This window comes from Camelus bactrianus, chromosome 17, assembly GCF_048773025.1.
Source record: "Camelus bactrianus isolate YW-2024 breed Bactrian camel chromosome 17, ASM4877302v1, whole genome shotgun sequence".
NCBI classification, from domain to species: Eukaryota; Metazoa; Chordata; class Mammalia; order Artiodactyla; family Camelidae; genus Camelus; species Camelus bactrianus.
In genome coordinates, this window is record NC_133555.1 from 35572889 (window position 1) to 35588811 (window position 15923).

General features: G+C 41.6%; 1 protein-coding gene and 1 non-coding gene across 7 annotated transcripts in view; one reads left to right on the forward strand and one right to left on the reverse strand.

The window, feature by feature from the left end:
* KIF9 (kinesin family member 9) overlaps nucleotides 1-15923 on the forward strand; it is a 41062-nt gene that overhangs the window by 4334 nt on the left and 20805 nt on the right. For 3 of the 6 annotated variants that reach the window (XM_010959946.3, XM_045520630.2, XM_045520639.2), the window contains 8 exons: nucleotides 435-528; nucleotides 2040-2205; nucleotides 3964-4070; nucleotides 6035-6259; nucleotides 13497-13580; nucleotides 13677-13769; nucleotides 14538-14685; nucleotides 15763-15827. In XM_010959946.3, coding sequence (XP_010958248.2) covers nucleotides 435-528; nucleotides 2040-2205; nucleotides 3964-4070; nucleotides 6035-6259; nucleotides 13497-13580; nucleotides 13677-13769; nucleotides 14538-14685; nucleotides 15763-15827 — 982 coding nt within the window. Of the gene's footprint in view, nucleotides 1-430; nucleotides 529-2039; nucleotides 2206-3963; nucleotides 4071-6034; nucleotides 6260-13496; nucleotides 13581-13676; nucleotides 13770-14537; nucleotides 14686-15762; nucleotides 15828-15923 lie in introns of all 6 variants that reach the window. The other 3 variants (XM_045520621.2, XM_045520636.2, XM_045520626.2) reach the window with 1 other exon arrangement.
* On the reverse strand, nucleotides 8869-8972 carry LOC123618405 (U6 spliceosomal RNA). Its single transcript, XR_006726831.1, has one exon. It is a non-coding gene; the product is annotated as a U6 spliceosomal RNA (small nuclear RNA).

Genomic DNA, 15923 nt, shown 5'->3' on the forward strand with positions numbered 1-15923 from the left:
TACATCTGAAGTAAGGTATGTTCATGAAAAAAAATCAGTTCTAATTCATTTCATAGTATTTTAGAGGAAAATATAATGAATAAGGCAAAGTATAAGTGGACTCAAATTCAGAACATTTCTAGAAACCATATTTAAAGTTAGGCCACTGAAGGGAGCATTCTTTTTGCTTTGAATTTCAGTCTCTTAGGGGGTCATTGGTGGAAAATGGTGAGACCCCCTATAAAGTAGGAAGTACATGGTCTTGTGGAGCAGCAGCCTGTGGGCAGAGCACTGAGAATGCTAGGGGGTAAAAAGGAAGACTGGCTCTCAGTGGGAGAGGAAAACATGGACCACATATCACCCTTTTCTGATATTCTGATATGAATGACACCTCCCTTCTAATTGTTGTTTGATGATTGACTACTGAAAATGTTTGCTGTCTTCTTTTTAGCTAGAATGGGTACTAGGAAAAAAGTTCATGCGTTTGTCCGTGTCAAACCCACCGATGACTTTGCTCATGAAATGATCACATATGGAGATGACAACAAAGTAAGTGCAGTGTGTTTGCCTTCACCTGTCTGGGCATCTCTCTGTACCCGCTTGCTACAGTATGACCCTGTTTGCAAACAACCTTTTAAGGACCAAGACAGAATTGGTAAAAGTTCAGATGGAATCTAGAGTCCTTCAAGTCCAAAGCACTCCCCTACAATGCTGTTGAGGAAGCTCATGAAACTCCCATTTTAAATTGCCTTTTTGGTTAGTAAGTTTACCTTATCCTTGTATCTGACACAAGACTAACACTTATCAACACTCACAAAACTTTCTGGTGACCAGATCTGCCATTATACAATCTCCCAGGAAGTACAGTAGGAATGTCTTAAGTTGATTACTGTTAAACTTACCAAAGCAGATGGCGAAACTCTTACTAAGAGAACTGGAAAGATTTATCCATCCCCATGTCCCTACCACTGTCCTGAGAAGTTTTCAGAAGCCTATGACAGGCTTCAGACACCTTGAGAGTATGGGATGGTTCCATTCAGCAGATGTCTGTGGATCTCCTATGGGCAACATTGAGACATTCTTTAAGGGAGGAATTCAAAGGCCACCTTCTCAAGAGTCGAAAGTCCTAGCAGTCAAAAGGAAACTCACCTGCAGCCTTGTGAAGTGCACCCTGCTGGACATGGCTTCAGTGAACACTGAAGCACAGAGCATTTCTTACCTGAATGGACCAAGCCTCTCTCTGTTGATATTTTTTCTGCATGTGGCTGTGTCTTGGCTTTGGATTAGGGCATCCAGGATAAGATTCCAGTGAATGTCTGTTTATATCAGAAGCCCCCATTTCAAAGATTGGAATCTACCAATGACCTAACTCAGTATGTTTCTGATCCAGCTGCTACCACAGTGGTTTGCTATAGAGGGATGAAAAACATTAAAAAAAAAATTGTTTAGGAATCTTTACATCTAAAAATCTGCAGATGACAAGAAGGTAGTCACCCTCAATCTACTCTAATACCAGTGAGTAACTGAGAAGTCCAGAGCCTGTTCTGTGACCCTCATTTCATCATTACTCACACTGGCCCATAGCATGTATGTGGGAGTAGGTGCTCACCACAGTGCTGAGGAAGTCCTTACCGCCAGGATCCAGAGAGATGGGGCTCAAGCCCAGACCTCTGTCACCAAGCCCACTGTTCTCTCTGGCCCAATTGAAGGCCTCCTGGTGCTTAACTGAATTTGTCTAAAGCTTGTTTAATGAGAACATGGTAAATGTTCTTGACCCCATATCATAGATGGGGTGAACCAAGACAGACAGCACCCTGTAAATTAGGGTGAGAGGTGTGGAAACTAACAAGTGCTCCAGTCTCCTGATCCTTCCACCTTGAGGGGGTGTGGTGTCCCTGCAGGAGCTTCCTTCCCCACTCCCAAAGATCGTCCAGAATACATGGGAGTCCCTGTTCTTCCTAAAGTAAACCTTCCTAAAGTTCCTTCCAGGTCAGGCCTTGGCTATCAGTGACTTTTTTATACCAGTTTCATAACAAGTTTCGCTCTCTCTCTCTTCCTAGACCATTGATATTCACTTAAAAAAAGATACTCGGAGAGGAGTTGTCAATAACCAGCAGACAGACTGGTCATTCAAGCTGGATGGGGTTCTCCATGATGCCTCCCAGGACCTGGTTTATGAGACAGTTGCGAAGGACGTGGTTTCTCAGGCCCTTGATGGCTATAATGGTAATTTAGTTAATTAACTTTTGTTTTACATAAGAATCTGCGGAAATCCCCTCCCCACCTACCCCCTAGTATGAGGTGCAAGTATTTTATGGTGAATAAAATAAAATATAACTTCACTTGCTAATTTTTGTTTGCTTATTTGTCTATTTCCATGTTCTTATGGTGGAAAACTTATTTGCTCAGTGACATTGTGGGCATGGCTTGATCTGTGGTCCTGGGAGCCTACCTTCACAGGAAGATTTAATGAGCCTGGCTCTGTCTAGGTCATGGGGATTCAATTATTATCCTGTTTCCACTCCCTCAAATATTAGTTTTTAACATAATGTCTTTATGGTAAATTTGATGTAGTCAAAACATTTTTCTCTTGGTTACCCACTAGGAGCTATTTCCATTCACTCTACCAGCACAATCAATCTGTTCATATTCTAGTATGGGATTATTTACATATTTCACTAAAAACTTGAGTACAGCTTGATATTTCTTAAAAGCTTAACCAAAAAAAGCTTTCTTAACAAATTAAAATTTATTGGGAAAATCTTGAAAAGATTTAAAAGTCCTTAGAAAAAATATATCACAGTTTATAGACTTTGCCCTGCATAGTCTGGTGGCTCCTGACTAGAATGTTCCCTGTTTGCAAGTTTTAGATCTTCTGTTTAAAAATCCGTTCAGTGTAGATGCCCAAATATTGTATTCTGTGTGTGATACATAGGTGTGGTCCTCACTGGTCCTGAGGGGACGGGGGCCTGAGGAAGTGGAGACAGAGGAGCTAAGGCCCAGGGAGGTTAAGAGACCCCAGGAGGTTAAGAGTTTTGGGTGCTGTGGAGCCATAAATGGGCTCTGAGTCCCGGCTGAGCTGATTACTTCCTGCACTTTTGTGCAGGATTAATATCTATTAGACACTGCTTCTGACTCCAGCTCAGATGCTGAATTAGGGCCCCTTGTGTAAAAATCTACCAATCCCAGGAACTAGAGCATCCACGTGGCAAGGGCAAACACTGATTTCCACAGCCCAGTGTTGCCTGGGCAGGTCTGCTGTGAAAATGCCCAGAAGCAGCATTTGGGATGGGGTCAGGCTCAGGCTGCCCAAGCCAGGAAGAAGAGCAGGTAGGAACTGGAGCCCAGGGTGACCGGTTTGTGTCCCAGAGCCTGGTGGTGATGGTAGACCCAGAGCACATGAAAGGTCCAAATGAAAGTCTTGCCGGAGAGGGCAATGGGACTAGATCGGGACTTGCTCACAGTGCTCTGTTTAAGTGGCCTGGCAGCCCTGTTTGGTCCTGTGGGAACTTGCAGTCTACAAAGGAAATGCCCTTTTCACTCCCATCTCTTCCTGGTGATTTTGAAAGTCCTTCTTTCCTCCTGCCTGGCCAGCCCCGCAGGGAGGCCCAGCCCAGAGAACCTGGCAGTTCCTGACCTTGCTAAAGAAGGGCTGAAGTTTAGTGCACTTATCTCCCTTGTCTTTCTAGGAAAATCCTCACTTCCTCTGTTCCCTGGGATTCCTTGCTCTCCTCAGAATCCTGAGGAGTAGAGCACTACAATGGACCCCAGATTCAGAGAAGCCTTCTGTGTTTTGAACATTTGTATCTCTGTTTCCCTGCCCCCGCTGCCTCCATGGCAGGAATTCCTGATGTCCTTGGCTACTCCTGATGGCCATCTTCACACCAGGGCTCTGGCTGGCACTGGGGATGCTGCAGGGTAGGAGAACTCACCTTGGAGCTATCTTCCTGGATGTCACCAAGATGTGTTTTGAAATGTTTGCAGGCACCATCATGTGTTATGGGCAGACGGGAGCTGGCAAGACATACACCATGACGGGGGCAACTGAGAATTACAAGCACCGGGGGATCCTCCCTCGTGCGCTACAACAGGTAGAGAGTGGGCCTATGGGTGGGATGCCACACAGGTCCGCTGTCTTTACCCCAGATGCTGCCCATCCCAGGCCAGCTCCTGCAGAAAGAGGGGTCCAGGCCTCAAAGGAGTTGCAGCCTGTAGGGGAGACAGGATATACGTGGTGGGTGGTGTGTGTGAAAACCAGGAGTTTGGTTTCCAGACTCTGACCTATACTCACGCTGAGCCTGCTTCCTCATTTGTGAAAGAGGGAGTTGGACATGCTGACTGGTTTCTTGCTATTCTGATGATCTGTGACCTTGTAATTGAGGAATTAGGAGTCCTAACCGTGTTCTTTCCTGGTTTTAATGAGAGGGATATGGACCCTTGCACAGCTTCCTTACTGGCCTGCTCTGGCTTCTTCCACCACCTCAGCCCCAGAAAAGAGCAAAGGGTAGAAGCAAGGCACGGCATGAGCTTTCAGGACTGAGTCAGCCCTGAGGGTCTGGGAAGTGTGACTTAAGATAGGACAGAAGGGCTTACCTTTGAGTTCTGCTAGTCTGGGTTTTGTGAGGACCCTCTTTTTGGAGGTGGGAGGCAAAGGACTTTTCCCTAAAAGCATCTTGAGGTTTTAAAGCTCTGTCCTGTAAGAAGTGAAAATGTCTGTCTAGTGTATAACCATCCATGCTGTAATTTTTTGAAGCAATATCCTTAACATCCCACTGTCAAAGCTTCAGTAGCTCAGCCTCTTAGACTCTAATAGTCTAGCCCAGCGCTGCCCAATAGAAATATAATGCAAGTCACATATGCAATTTTGACTTTTCCAGTAGCCACAGGTCAAAAAGTAAAACAGGTGAAACTAATTTTAATAATATACTTTAATTCAATATAGCCAAAATATTATTTCCAAGTGTAATCAATACAAGAATTATTGAGATATTTTACATTCCTTTTCCTTACACTAAGTCTTTGGAATATGATATGTATTTTACACTTAACAGCACATTTCAATTTAGGCACTAAATATTCATCAGAAATAGTAGGCTCTGTATTTAGATTTGGTGGGGAGGGTATAGCTCAGTGGCAGAATGAATACCTAGCTTGCATGAGGCCCTGGGTTCAATCCTCAGTACCTCCACTTAAAAAATAAATAAATAAACCATAGTTCCTCCCACCCCCTAAAAAAGAAAAGTTTAAAACAAATTCTACATGTGTATTTAGATTTCACGAAATTTACAGCTGAAAAAGCAGATATATAAACCCAAGTTGTTCCAAACATACTTAAATGTTTACCAATAACTGAATTTAGCATTAGTTTTATATTTTTAGTTAAAACTAAATAAAGTGTAGAACTGAGTTCCTCATTGCATGAGCCGCATTTCGAGTGCTCAGTGGCCACTGAGCTAGTATCTACCATATTGGACAGCATAGATCTAGACTGTTAGAGCAAGGGGGTACTTCAGGGATCATCCAGCCCAACTCCCCATTTAACAGATAAGAAAGTTAAGGTCCAGAGAGGGGAAAGGACCAGCCCAAAGTCACCTGATGATACGAACTGGGGAGAGTTATTAGGAGTTGAGAAGGCTGAGTTCTGGCTTGGCTTCTTCCCTTACTAGCTGAGTGAGCATAGATGGGTATTACCCCTGCTCTGCTCTAATCACAATGGAGTTATGTGGTTGGAGTTAAGCAATGGATGTCAAAGAGGATTATATGTGGTAAAACTCCACCAAAGAAGATACCTTCACTTCTGAGTCCTTTCTGTTCACCATGCCTCTATTTCTTGAGGCTGTACTCAATCTGCAAGTTAGGCCTCAATAACCTACAATATGATAATAAATATCACCCGATGGAGCTACTAATAATTGTTGTTTTTGATGATCGTCACATCCACTAGACTCTGAATTCCTTTAGTGCAAGGATTCCCTCCTAAGGTAAGAAATTCCCCTAATACTGATGGGTATTTGGAGCTCTGCTCTTGGTGACTTCTGTCCAATCTCCCATCTAGGTTTTTAGGATGATTGAAGAACGCCCCACGCATGCCATCACTGTGCGTGTTTCCTACCTGGAAATCTATAATGAGAGCCTGTTTGACCTCCTGTCCACTCTACCCTATGTTGGACCCTCGGTCACACCAATGACCATTGTGGAAAATCCTCAGGGGGTCTTCATTAAGGGCTTGTCAGTTCACCTCACAAGTCAGGAGGAAGATGCATTCAGCCTTCTTTTTGAGGTGAGATGAAGTCTAAGGGTTCCTTCCTTCCTCTCTTTCTTTCCTCCCTCCCTCCTCTCTTTTTTTCCTTTTCCTCTCTCCCTCCTTTTTAGTTTTTTACTCACTTTGATAACCAGAATGAAAATTAATATATACTCATTTAGCAAGTTCAGATAGTAATGAAAACATATAGGAGCAAAAAATGAATTCACTCATCTGTTTTCCACATGTGGCAACAGTAATGTGTAGGTTTGCTTATTTCCTTCCAGTCTTTTTTCCTGTGCAGTGTTTTTTATTTACTTAGTTGAAATTGTCCTTTTTATTCTTTTTTAGTTTACATTAAATCATGGGCATCTATAATATAGAAAAAAAAGAATTAATGTCTTTGGTATATAAAAGCTCTTACAAATCAATGAAAAAAACTCCCGGGATATGTTATTCTTTTAAAAGTCATGTAGATTGAAACTCATACATTGCTGGTGTAATGTAAAATGATGCAGCCATTTTGGCAGTTTCCCAAAAAGTTAAACATTAATTTTATCATAGGGCCTAGCAATTTTACTCCTAGGAATCTACCCAAGAGAAATGAAAGTATATGTGCACACAAAAACTTGTATACAACTATTCATAACAAGATTGTTCATGATAGCCAGAGACTGGAAATAAGCAAAATATTCATCAACTGGAGAATGGATAAACAAAATATGGTACATCCATACAATGGAAAACTATTCAGCAATAAAAGGAAATGAAGCATTGATACATGCTACAACATGGATGAATCTCCAAAAAATGCTAAGTAAGAGAAATATAAAAGATCACCTGTTGTGTGATTCCATTCATTTGAAATGTCTGGATAGCCACATCTATAGAGACAGAAAGCAGGTTAGTGGTTGCCTGGGAAAGAGGGCAGGAAGTGACTGCAAATAGGCCTGAGGGAACTTTTTGGAGTGATGCAACATTTTAAAAATAGAGTGGTGCTGATGGTTGCACATTCTTGTATGTTTATCTGGTGCACATAGCATGAATTTCTCTAGGTAAAGCCAAGAACTGCAATTGCTGGATTATAGAATATGTATGGCTTTAGATTTCTTAGATGATGCCAACTGTTTTCCATAATGGGTGTACTCCCACAACAGGTTATCAGAATCCTCATTATTCTGACCTTAAAATTTTGACTAATCTGACTGGCGTGAGTTGTTTCGCGCTGTGGTCTTGGTTTGCATCTCCCTGATTTCTGGTGAGATTAAGGACCTTTTCATGTGTTTATTGACCAGTTGGGTTTCCCTGCTCATGTCTTTTATTTTCTTTATAGATATCCTTTTTCTTTCTCTTACTTATTTGTATAAATTCTTTACATATTCTGAAAACTAGTTCTTTTTGCAGTTATATGTATATAAATAATTTCTATTTCCTGTGGCTTGCTTTTTTTCCCCTCAATCTTGAAAAATATTTTTGCTGGACATAAAATTCTATTTTAGCATTTGTTTTCTTTTACCACATTAAAGATATCATTGCAAAATTATGGTTTCCATTGTCACTGGTGAGAAGTCAACTGTTGGTCTATTCAACAGTCTTTTAAAATTATGTTAGTCTGGGTTCTCTGAGAAGCAGATGTCAGGATGGGATTAAATGTGCAAAGATTTTATGAGGGGAAATTTGTGTGTCAAGGAAGTAGGAAGGGAGCCAGGTAAGGCTGGATAACCATCAAGCCATGATGCTAGTCTTACCTCAAGTGAAGGGAGGGAAAGTTGGGTAGAAGCATCCTAGACTGCCATGCGGTGTAAAGAAGGTTCAGTGTAAATAAGTTGGGAATCTTTGAGCCAAAGTTGGCCAAGTAAGAACAGATCTGTATTAGTATCCCTGCTATATTCAGTCACTGATGGGAAGCAATCTTTCTTGTGATTTGTTATACTTCATGAATCTGAGGATTCATGTCTTTTCTATCAACTGAAAAAAATCTCAGCCATAATTCTTTTGAATATTACTTCGTCCTTTTTTATCCCAATTATCTCCTTCTGGAATTATGATTAAACAGACTTCTGTCTTCTTCACTCTGTTCTCCATGTCTCTTAACCTTTCTTTCTTGTTATTTATCCTTTTATCTCTAACTTAAAAGTTCAGTGGAATTCACCAGTAAATCCATCTGGGCCTGTGATTTCTATTTTGGAAGGTTATTAATTATTAATTCTATTTCTTTAATAGATACAGGTCTGTTCAGGTTGTCTATGCCTTCTGCGAGTTTTGGCAGATGATGTCTTTCAAGGAGTTGGTCCATTTCATCTAGGTTATCAAATTTGTGGGCTTACACTTTTTCATAATATTATCCTTTTAATATCCATGGGATCTGCAATGATATCCCCTCTTTGATTTCTGATATTAGTGATTTATGTTGTCTTTTTCTCTTAGTTGGCCTGGGGAGGCTTACCAATTCTATTTGTCTTTTTAAAGGGTCAGGTTTTGGTTTCATTGATTTTCTTTATTGATTTCCTATTTTCAGTTTCATTGATTTCTGCTCTAATTTTTATTATTTCTTCTCTTCAGCTTACTTTGGATTTAACTTCTTCTTTTTCTGATTTCCTGTGATGGAAACTTAGATGATTGATTTTTAGATCTTTTTTTTTCTTTTTAAAAATATGGAATACTTCATGAATTTGGGTGTCATCCTTGTGCAGGGACCATGCTAATCTCTGTATGGTTCCAATTTTAGTGTATGTGCTGCCTAAGCAAGCACTCTTCTTTTCTAATACATGCATTCAGCAGTGTAATTTCCCTCTAAGCACTGCTTTCATGGCATCCCACAAACTTTGATGTCATGTTTTTATTTTCATTTAGTTCAAAATATTTCTCTTGAGATTTCTTCTTTGACCCGTGTGTTATTTAGAAATGTATCATTTAATCTTCAGATGTTTTGAAATTATCTAATTATATTTCTGTTATTGGTTTCTAGTTTAATTCCATTATTGTCTAAGAGCAGACATTGTATGATTTCTATTCGCTTCAATGTGTTAAGGTGTGTTTCATGGCCCTAAATATGGTCTATCTTAGTGATGTTTCATGTCAACTTGAGAAGAATGTGTATTCTGCTGTTGCTGTCTTGTAATTTTTTCTTGATAGCTGGACATAAAGTACTGGATAAAAGGAAATTCTTAACACAAGTTCCCATGGACAGTTCTGGTCTGAGATGTCATTCTCTGTATCTGCCTGTCTGTCTCTGCAATTTTGTCAGCGATTTGCCCTGTGACCTCATTTCTCTTACAGATTTAAGAAGGGTTGTTGATTTTTCAGTGTGTTTAGCTTTTTACTTGTTGTTAGGATAAAGTGATGACTTTCAAGTTTCTTCCACATGGAACCAGAAAGCAGAACGGTAATCTCTTCAGATTTATTTTCTATTTTCCTTATTCTCTCTTCTGCAGATTAGTATTTAATCTTCTCTTTAATTTAAAGTATTCTATTTTGTCGTTTCCAAAAGTTCTATGTTGTTCTTTATAAACCTTGCTAGTTATTTTATAGAATTTTGTTCATTTCCTGTGTTTTTGATTCCTTTATTTCTTTAAACATGGTAAACATACTTATTTTATATTCTTTACCTAATAATTCCACTATCTTAACATTCTGAGAGTCACTTCTGCAGATATTCTTTCTGATTCTTGCTTATGGTACCTTGTTTCCATCTATGTTTTGTGATTTGATTATAAGCTCTACTCCCTTGGACCTTTATTAGTGGGTCTTCTTTGATGCTTGGGTTGAGAATATGTTACTTTAGAGAAGATTTTTCTTTCAGGTGCCTGGGGACATTCCCAATCCAGGGCCTTTTTAAATCAGATGTTTATTTTAAGGTTATCAGAACTTTAAAGTAGTATATACTTGTGCCCCAATCTCATGTTTGGTTGAGGCTGTGATTGTAAATTCTTGGAATATATATATATATGTATATATTTCCTGTTCTGTCCAGAGATAATGCCAGTGCTGAAATAGTTTCCCTCCTTTCCACTTTCTGCAGCAGATTTTCCTCTATTTCCCCTTTGCTAAAAGTTATAGACTTCAGGGACATGGGTTAGCAGACACTTTTCCTTGGGTAGATCCAAACCTTTTTCTGACTTCATCTGCATAGTTACATTACACGGTGTTGAGTCCAAACCTGTGAAGGACCCCTCCCACAAAGACATGTACACACACACACATGCACAGATAGACAAAGACACCTAGAAACACCAGGCCTCTGAATCAGAAATCAGACCTTTATTACTCAGCCTCACAGTGGTCGCAGTGGTTTTAATAATACTGTAGCACAGTTTCCTACACCCCAGGTCCCCATAGAGCAACACAGTGAAGGCAGATGTCACATATGTTTACAGAAGGGAGGGGGTGTCTATCTTACTGGAGAGGAATTTCAAAATTGTGAATCTCAGGGTTTATATAGGAGCTGCTACATTTACTTCTCTTCTCCTCTGTGGGGATAGAGAGAGATTGGAGGTGGAGAGGGGCAGATAGGGACAAAAGGGGAGAATGAGAGAGAGCGTGTGGTTTATTTTGGAATGTAAGTAAATTCTCTCTTGGGAAAGGAGGGGAAGGCCTCTGCACTGAAAGTTAAGCATTTGGCTCTGAAGGAGGAAGAAAGATTTTATTACCCTTTGTATTGGAGCAGACAGCTTGGGTAGAGGGATGGAAGTGGAGGGAGATGGGGAAGGAGACAGGTGGCTCCAGGTCTACCACCTTCAGAATGTGAAGAGCTTTGGGAGAAAGAGGAGATTTTCTCTATCTTTATAACAGGTCAATTTCATTGCTCAGAGAAACACCAAGAAATTCAGCAAGGAATGTCTGACAACACCCAGTTTGCAGGTTGCTCTCAAGACATTAAGAACATTGGTTCTTGTTTATAATTCCTGGATTCCTGCTTCTGCTTTGTGTCTGGCCCCTAGGTATTTTGCCTTACTTTCTTGCAATCTCAGCCATGCATTCAAAAGGAAGTTTAAAATATTCTGTCTACTATTTTTAGGTGATTTGCAGTAGGAAGGTTTCTGAACACTTAGTCCCTTGTATTGCGAGAAGCCCCTTTAAGTTTTGGGCTGAGATACAGTGCAAAAGGTGTAGGGCTTGGAATTGGGGAACCTAGGCTCAAGTCCAGATTTCTTTCAAGCTCTGAAGCCTTAGTGTTGAGCAAACCATGAATCTCTCCAAGCCCCAGTTTGCTCATCTGTAAAAGTGGAGACACTTTTTTTTTAACCTATCATTATCCCAAGGGTTGTTATGAGAATCAGATGGGATCAAGTATTTTTATAATTGACTTGTAACATTATATTAGATTCAAGTGTACAACATAATTCAATATTTATATACACTGCAAAATGATGACCACAATAAGCCTAGTTAACATCTGTCACCATACATAGTCACACATTATTTTTGTGTGTGATGAGAACTTTTAAGAGCAACTCTTTGTGACTTTCAAATATGCAATACAGTATTATTAATAGTCACCATGCTGTACACACATCCCTGTGACTCATTTATTTTATAAATATCCTGAAGTGGAATTGTTGGATCATATGGTAGTTCTACTTAAAAAATTTTGAAGAACCTCCATACTGTTTTCCATAGTGACTACACCAAATGGGATCAGGCACTTTGAGCATCGACCACAGGGCCTTGCATAAAATAAGTGCTCAGTGGATGCTGTTCAAAAGCATGACTGGTACTGCTCAAGCACTCATATTTAGAATTGAACCAGGCATTTTGTTTGCAACAGTAATTCCTCAAGGGCCACATCCTTGCTGGGCAATGATGGTGGAAGGTTAAATGGGAGTCGTAAGGAGTTCACTACTGAACAGGGAAGGGTGGGAGGGAAACCAGTGACAACCAGGACATAGTGTGAGCTGTGCTCCAGGAGTGACAGACACCTGGATGGATGTGGCCAGGGTGGGGACAGCCAGCAAGGGACTCTTTGTGGAGGAAAAGGCACTTCTCTGGCCTCCAGAGTTTGCTTAATTAGAAGCCAGAAAGACAAGCAAAGAGGGTACTTCAGAAAGAGAGGACTAAAGGATAAAGGTGAAGTGAGCCCTGCAACTCTTGGCAGATGTCAGTGAATCTGAAAGACAAGTAGACAGTGAGAGGCTATAGAGATAGAGCCTGGGGGTCAGCCAGGCCCGCTCCAAAGTCCAAGGCCTCCCTTCCTCTTTGAAGGAGGATGGGGAGAGGAATGTGGCATCACTGATTTGGAGCTTGTTCACAGCATTTCCCAGGGGCCTATAAGGAGGAGGGAGTCCCTCCCACAAGGATCTTTTTCTCTAAGAACAGCCCTTTCTGCCATATCTCCTTTTAAGTGTATTGTGGTCATAGTGCCCAATCCTGTGATTTAGAGGCAAGGACCTGCTGTCCCTTTAAAAATACAAATATTGATTTTTCCTAATTTTCAAAATTAATACACACCCACTGTAAAAAAAAAATGAAAGCACAAACCTGTATACATAAAAATATTACTTATAAACCCCAAACTCAGAAGTGACCATTATAAACATCTTGGTAGTAGCATTTGTTTATTCTTTCTTCTGTGATTGCTTTTGTATTCCTTAGATTGTACCATCATAGGATTTTATCCTTCATTGTGTTACTGAGGTGTACCACATTGACTGATTTGCATATGTCAAAGCATCCTTGCATCCCGAGATAAACGCCACTTTGTTGTAGTGTACAGTTCTTTTACTGTGCTGTTGAAGTCAGTTTGCTATGATTCTGCATTTTCCGTTGTTAAAAACTATCAACATTCTCCTGGTTACATAACATTCCATGTACAGATAGATCATTCCCTAGTTGTTGGATATGTAGGTTGGTTATGATTCAGTATTCATGAACATTTTTAAGACTCTTAATTCTTACTGCCACTTTGCTTTTCAGAAAGCTGTATAAATTCATACATCTCTAGCAGGAAGTGAAAGTGCAGGACTGGACTCCAACTTGTCTTCTCTTCTACTAGTTTATAAATGAGATTCGCCTGGAAGGCCTGGCTGATTGCAGTGATACAAAGATCACTTGTATATGGTTGAAAAATGACCCCAGTAGCTTATTATTTTATTGTTTTGTTTGTTTTTTGGGTTCTTTCGGGGAGGGGGAGGTAAGTAAGGCTATTTATTGGAGATACTGGGGATCGAACCTAGGACCTCCTGAATGCTAAGCATCGCTCTACCACTTGAGCTATACCTTCCCCCCATGCCTTATTATTTTAATTTTTCAAAACGTCTGTGTTTTCCCTTTTCTTCAGGGAGAGACCAACAGGATTATAGCTTCCCACACAATGAACAAGAGCTCATCTAGGTCACACTGCATTTTCACCATCTACATGGAGGTAGGTTCAGGCTCTTTGAATAGCCTGGGAGGGGCAGTTGATCCCCTTGTGACCTGCTCACTGTGGCAGTCTAACCTCTGTTTGGGTGTTTCATAGGCCCATTCGCGGACCTTATCAAATGAAAAGTACATCACTTCCAAAATCAACTTGGTGGATCTAGCAGGCTCGGAAAGGCTGGGGAAGTCTGGGGTAAGTGGGGAGCAGGAAGTTCTTCCTTAACAAGACAAGCCATGGCCTGGTTTCCAACTTAGTGCCTGTGCATGTGGGCTATCACTCACTGGGCATTTGTGAGCACAGTCCTGAGCTAGGCGCAGTGGAGCTGGAGGGACAGAACTGGCAGTAGTGAAACAGCTGCATCAGAGAGGCAGCTCCTACCTGACAGGATTTTTGTGAACATTGAATAAGATGATGGCTCCTAAATTCTTAGCAAGGACCTAGCACTCAGGCAGAGCTCAGTAAATGCTCCATGCTCATGTTAGCATTTTTCTGTGTGAGTGTGAGTTTCACATGATGAATATTTGCATAAGTATTTCATCTTACATAAGTATTCAGATGAGTGTATTAGCATAAGCATTCACAAGAGCATTCAGATGAGCATTCCTATGTGTATTCATATGAATGCGTTTATGTATTGTATGAATGTTTGTAAGTTGCCAGGATTATTTGCTCAAGTGTCTACACAAATATACCCATGTGCATTCATTTAGTGTGACTCTTAAGTGAGTATCCATATGAATATTCACATAAGTATTAATATTCGCATGAGCATTCACATGAGTATTTGCGTGAATGTTCCTGTGAGGGTTTGTATTAGCCCAAGATGGAATACAATCTCATGACAGTGAGAGAAGACCCTGGTTCTGGGAAGGAGGCTCTGGCCTACCCACAGACCTGCAGTGTTCTTTGTGGGGCAGCCTCTCCAGTTGGTCTGAAGAGGAACTGACCTTTGGTTTGTAGTCAGAGGGCCGAGTCCTGAAGGAAGCCACCTACATCAACAAGTCGCTGTCATTCCTGGAGCAGGCCATCATTGCCCTTGGGGACCAGAAGCGAGACCACATCCCCTTCCGGCAGTGCAAGCTCACCCACGCCCTGAAGGACTCGTTAGGTGAGGGTGTGGTTGGTGCCCAGGGAGGAGGGACAGGTCTGCCACATCTGCTACTGGTGATAATGGAATTGCTCCCTCCTGGTGGCGTGGACTTACCTGCAGCCTTTCACAGTGACCTTAGACACACTTGAAAAGGCAGAATCAAGCATAGTGCCCTCTGATGTCACCCACAGCATGCCATTCTGTTCACTCCTCAGAATCTTTGCTTAAGCTTTTGCTTCTACTGGGAATACCTTATCATCTCCCCTCATCCCTGAACCAGCTGACAGAATCCTTCATTGTTTTGAAGACCCAGGTAGAGGGCCTCTCCCATGATGTCTTCCCTTCCCTACAGCCTCCGATTGAGGAGCTGGGGCTGTGTCCTGTCATCCTTGGGTTCCCAGGCTTTCGTGTTGGGCCTGATGACACATAGTTGGTGTGTGATTATTAACTGAGTGCCCCTCTGAGCAAAGCCCTGGCCCAAAGCCCTCTGCCCTGCCCCAGGCCATTTCTCCTTGCCATTCCCCTGGCTCTCCTTTTAGGTACAGACAGCAGCCTCTCCCTCTTCTCTCCCTCCTCCACTTGCCTCCCAGCCACGTGCATGCTTGCACATGTCCTCTCTGACCCTGTTTCAGTCAACTCAGGCTGCTATAACAAAATACCACTGACTGGGTGGCTTAAACAACAGACGTCTATTTCTCACAGGTCTGGAGGCTGAAAGTCCCAGATCAAGGTCTGGCGGGAATGGTTCCTGGTGAGAACTCTCTTCCTGGTCTCTAGGTGGCTGCTTTCTCATTGTGTCTTCACATGGTAGAGAGAGAGAGAGAGAAAGAAAAGAGAGACCAGAAAGAGACACAGAGCTCTTCTCATAAGGCAGTAGTCCCATCATGGGGCTCCACCCTTATGACCTCATCTAAACTTAATTACTTCTTGAAGGCCTCACCTCCAAATACCATCACATTGGGGGTTAGGACTTCAACATATGAATTTTGAGGGGACACAAACATTCAGATTGTAATAGACCCCACTAGCCTCAGAGAAATCTCTTGGCAGAAAGTCCACATGGTTCATGGCCCTTCTGTGTCCTGTTTTCTGCAGGGGGAAACTGCAATTTGGTCCTCGTGACAAACATCTATGGAGAAGCCGCCCAGTTAGAAGAGACGGTATGTAAAGACAGCCAATTCAGCAGGGTTATAACCCTTCCTCATGAGTGTGAGGGCTGGGTAAGCTGGCACAGCAGCCATAGACTTTGTTAAGGG